The sequence below is a fragment of the Pocillopora verrucosa genome, chromosome 5, assembly GCF_036669915.1.
Source record: "Pocillopora verrucosa isolate sample1 chromosome 5, ASM3666991v2, whole genome shotgun sequence".
Classification (NCBI taxonomy): Eukaryota; Metazoa; Cnidaria; class Anthozoa; order Scleractinia; family Pocilloporidae; genus Pocillopora; species Pocillopora verrucosa.
Genome location: NC_089316.1, coordinates 8,402,494 through 8,407,134, shown reverse-complemented (window position 1 = coordinate 8,407,134; position 4,641 = coordinate 8,402,494). Strand labels below are relative to the sequence as shown.

Genomic DNA, 4,641 nt, shown 5'->3' with positions numbered 1-4,641 from the left:
ATGAAGTTCTTTTTTCATGTTAATTGTTATGCATTAGCCTAAAGCAAACAATCGGTATCGTAATCATAGTTATAATATTTTGATGAAAGAAAGCATTTTTAACTCAGTAACAATCAGGTGATTGAGGATCGCATTTCTTATATTTATCAGCTCTAGAGTTACGTAGAATAAGTTTCTCAAAATCTCAAAATAGGTTTTGGAAATTTTTAAATAACTACGGCTGCTTTGTAACAGACCAGACCATAAATTTTAGGATTTAGTTTCCAAATATCACGTGCACCTTTGATTGCCATCCATAGATGGCCTGTGTATTTGTTTTAACACGATGGTGGTCGAATTCTACTTCATTTCTACTTTCCCTCCGGGGTTTTGAGGTTTTGCCGGGCATTGAAAGAGATCAAATGAAAAAAAAAATGTGCCAAATGTGGTGCGCGAACTTGCTTTATTCTGTATGTGCAGATGGCTGGAGTAGTCTTTCAGACTATAAGAAAAGAAATTGAGAGCGTTCGTGTAAGTTTCGGCAAGGACGGAACCATGTGGGTAACTTTGAATAAATGATTGGAGACAACTCTTCTCTTAATTGTTGATAACTGAGTTGAGATAAAGGTGATTTGAAATAAATAACAAGAGAATAACGTTCAAATTGCTTGACCGATTGTACTTCGTTTCTGCTTTGAGAAGTAGAATCTTCAGGACTTAATTATCTTCAAGCCGCACAGATATTTTCAGTCGGTTGTAATTTGCGTCCACGAGGCGCCTTTCCTACAATAGAAACCTCTCAAGGAGGTTCGGGCAATTTCCATTCTCTAAACTGATAAAAAATATATGTCCTTAATGGATCAATATTTCAAACTCATAATTTTTGGTCACGGAACCATATTTAAAACAATTTTATCTAGGACTTATCTCGGACTCAAGTTTCAATGCACAAAGGCTATGCATAAAGAAACCAAGCTTTTTGGCAACGATTTGACGTAAAGTGCGGATTTTATTTCTGGAGGGCTTTTCTTAATTATTTCAACACATCATTCTGAAATGTCTGAGGGCACTTGTTTTTGAGAAGAGGTGAATTATATATCTTTTAGGCTCAAAATATTTTGAGAACTGATAATCAAGCCTCCTTGACGTTGGTGAGTGCGAGGGCTCTAAGGGATAACTGCGTGTTTCGCATCCGTTATTTCTTTTCAGAGTAAGCGACATTCTCTGTTATCATTAATATGAGAAAAAATGTTGTTCTCTATGATAATACAAAGATAATGAAACGGGCTTTCTCCTTGTATTGGTATATTAAATATAAAATTCAAAGCGTTTACGCTCGAACATAGGTGCAAAATATTGTTTTCAGGACTTCAAATGAGCCAGCTCTCATCTTTTACCAACGCACCCTAAATTGTTTATCACAGCTTGGCACATGCATGTAGCTGCAAAATGACAAATATTGATAAAACAATCATTTCAAAGGCTTTTCGGTCCTCTTTCAGAGCGCAACTCTAGACTGATAAAGGAATGAGACTACATCCAATTGGGAAAAAAAAAAGTCTGTTGTGTTTATGAATAAGATTCCAACCTTATTATATTTTGCTTTCTCGAATGGAACTGAATAAAAACAAAATGAAAATAAAACATTAAAAACAAATTGCATTCAAAGAAATAATTGACAAGATGATTTTTTACCTCTTGAGAACAACTTAGAGAGTCGTGTAAACCGTACTGAAATCATGTGAAGAGTTCGGACGTGTTTAACGTTAAAGATAGAGTCGAAATACTAGAGTTAGAATAGAACGGATATCTTGGTTTTTAGATACCAAAACGTATACAGTGAAAGGCAGTTTTGTTTCCCATAGGACATGCCTTTTAGATCTCTCTGTGTGCACGCCCCGCGTGTTCGAGTCTGGGACATTTCGATTAGCTTGAATTGTGTGTTAATAACTTTCGTTTCGCTCATTGTATTTTAGTTTTTACGAGATTTCAAGTATAATAAATATATTGAGATTGAGATAGACGCTTGGAGGTTTCATTTGTATAAAACATTTCTCCGACGCGGCGTAGATAGAATCGATTAATGTCCGTTACAGGAAGTGATTTTGCGAATCAGACGAGGAATTCCTTTAAGTAAAAAATATGTTATTCGTCAGCTTGGAAGTCCGCATTGGAATCAAGACCTCGGCCACAGTTTTTCCCAATACGGACCGACCTAGGGTGGTGAATAATATCTTTTTTCTCTTAAACTTAACTAAATTATTTCCGAAAGAAATTGAATGATTTGGGGCTTTAATTACAGCAAGATCTTCCATAAACTGAAAATTTTTTTAGCGAGTGAATGGTAGTTAAAATAGAGGTACTGCAAATTAAAGAGAGCTGCTTCACCGAAACGACAGTGTTTTCTTCAACTTACGGAAAGTATTATTCACTCTCATTGACGATTAATTAATAATTAATTAATAAGGAGAGTAAAAGTAAGTCAATTCGATTTTTTTGTTATTTTTTTATTTTGAGGTTATTTTGTTCACTACGAACAAATTGTTTGAAAGAATTCAGATATTATAAGAATGAAAATTCCATCGATTAATTCGATTGTAACCAAAATACCAAATACCCCACGTTTTCATCTTTTTGTGATGGATTAAAATTAATTACAGCATGTTTTTAGGCCGCTTGTCTACTAATTTAATGAGGCTTTTGCTTATACAAATTCATTTCCAATATTTTTCTGTCAACCGAAGTGATTTGAGAGAGTACAAAGAAAGGATTAATAAGTTATTTATCGGCTTGAGGTAGTGACCGACGTCTTTGCTTAAAAATACTGCCCAGCCGGAAAAAAGAGATATGTTTATGTAAAGTGACAACGAAGGCAGAGATGTACTCGGCGACTCACGAAAGCGTTACCGTTGCCCGTGGGCAGAGATAGGAAAATACGGACCGCGCAAAGAACCAATATTGCAGGATTCGTTACCGTGGCCTCTGAGAAAAAAATGAACTAGTTTATTGAACAAGCGGCACTGAAAGACTAAAAGAGAATTTCAATTGATAGTCTCTTGGAAGTATTATATATTATAGGGCGTAGTTTTACTGTTTGGATCTATTTTCCACTTTTGAATACTGAACTGTTTTGTTAATAAGTAAAGAAAACGCACACACACACATTCTTAGATTTATTTCTTTCCCGAAAAATGTGGATTATTAACAGCAATTATGGATTGCTTTTGGTGAATTTTCAGGCAACAAATTTTAATCAAAATTTGCATATACTATGATTGTTATGTCTTGAGTTTTTTTTGAAAGACACCTCTTTTTTTTCCCTTTAAAGGTAGACTGTCGTCAGGCAGGAATATCTTTTGGGGAATGATCCTCGATATTTTCAAATTCAATAAAAGCGAAGAGGTATGTATTGGCTATTCCGAAATTTGAGATTCCTTTTCCTCGCTTCTACCATGGAATTTGTCACAGCGAATGATCAATGCAGGACAGAAGTAAACATACAAGGAATGGCTCTCAAACGCTCTGTCTTTAAAAGATGGTCAGTGGCGACTCCTCACATTTGCGATGTCAAATGTGGACAAGAGATCGCGTGCCAAAGTTATAACTACAACCGAAAATACCAAATATGTGAACTAAATAACCGCACCAAGGAGGCGAGACCAGAGAATTTCCTTCCAGCCCCCTCGTGGTTTTACATCAGGCGATTGAACGGCAGAGGTAAGAAGTCAGAAGTCTATGTGTCTCGCTGATTTTTGTTTCTCTAGATTTTCTCCCCACTTAGCCAACCTTGTTCAATCTCATCTATGATTGAAAAATAAGAATAGGACGAAAACAAGACTTTTGTTTTTACTGCAGCTCCTTTGGGTTCTATTCCTGAGTTACCGGCGATATCCTGTCTCGAAATAAAGGCGAGTGAAGGTAAAAACACCATCAGCGGCAAGTACTGGCTGGATCCAACAGGAACTGGGAAGGCAATATTGATTAACTGTGATATGGCTAGCGGGGGTAGGTCTTATTTTTTTACGAGTTAACTTAATTTTATACCACAAATTATGTTAATGTTATTTTTATTTTTATCACTAATATTTGTTTGGTTAATATCAGTTCTAGCGTGGATACCCTTTTCACTTCGTTTTACTTTATTCTTTGCCTTTATTCTAATTTCTAGATATGGATGAATGTAAATATAACATCCGTGACTGCGATGTGAATGCAAACTGCACTAATACGTATGTTTCTTACAAATGCACTTGTAAAGCGGGATACACTGGCGATGGACACTCGTGTTCAGGTACACTTAATTTCGTCATCCAAGATGACCATGAATGTGTTTCTCCATCAACTGTTTTAGCTCACCGCTAACGCTAGCGTTGACGTAGTTGATGAATGCAGAAATACATCAAGGTTATATCAAGCACTTGCATCCGAGGCAAAAGGAAACATGTATTCTAAAAACGTTTGTGACATTAATACGAAACAAACCAAAAAAAGTCATCGTCCACATCATTGCCAAGAAATCGCCATCATCATCCACCATCATCCTCGTCACCATCACTTTGATCATCATCATTACAAACACTTTTGTTTACATATATATATATCGATGAATGCAGCGAGAAGATCTATGTTTGTGACGTGAATGCAAAGTGAACTAATATCAAT

The 4,641-nt window shown here is 35.9% G+C and overlaps 1 protein-coding gene across 1 annotated transcript; it reads left to right on the top strand.

Annotated features, from left to right (window-relative positions):
- Positions 1–3,333: 3,333 nt before the first annotated feature.
- On the top strand, positions 3,334–4,341 carry LOC136280680 (uncharacterized). Its single transcript, XM_066166326.1, has 3 exons — positions 3,334–3,696; positions 3,835–3,984; positions 4,148–4,341. The coding sequence occupies exons 1-3, from the start codon at positions 3,384–3,386 to the stop codon at positions 4,339–4,341; spliced, it is 657 nt and encodes a 218-aa protein (XP_066022423.1). The 5' UTR covers positions 3,334–3,383.
- The last annotated feature ends 300 nt before the right edge of the window (positions 4,342–4,641 follow it).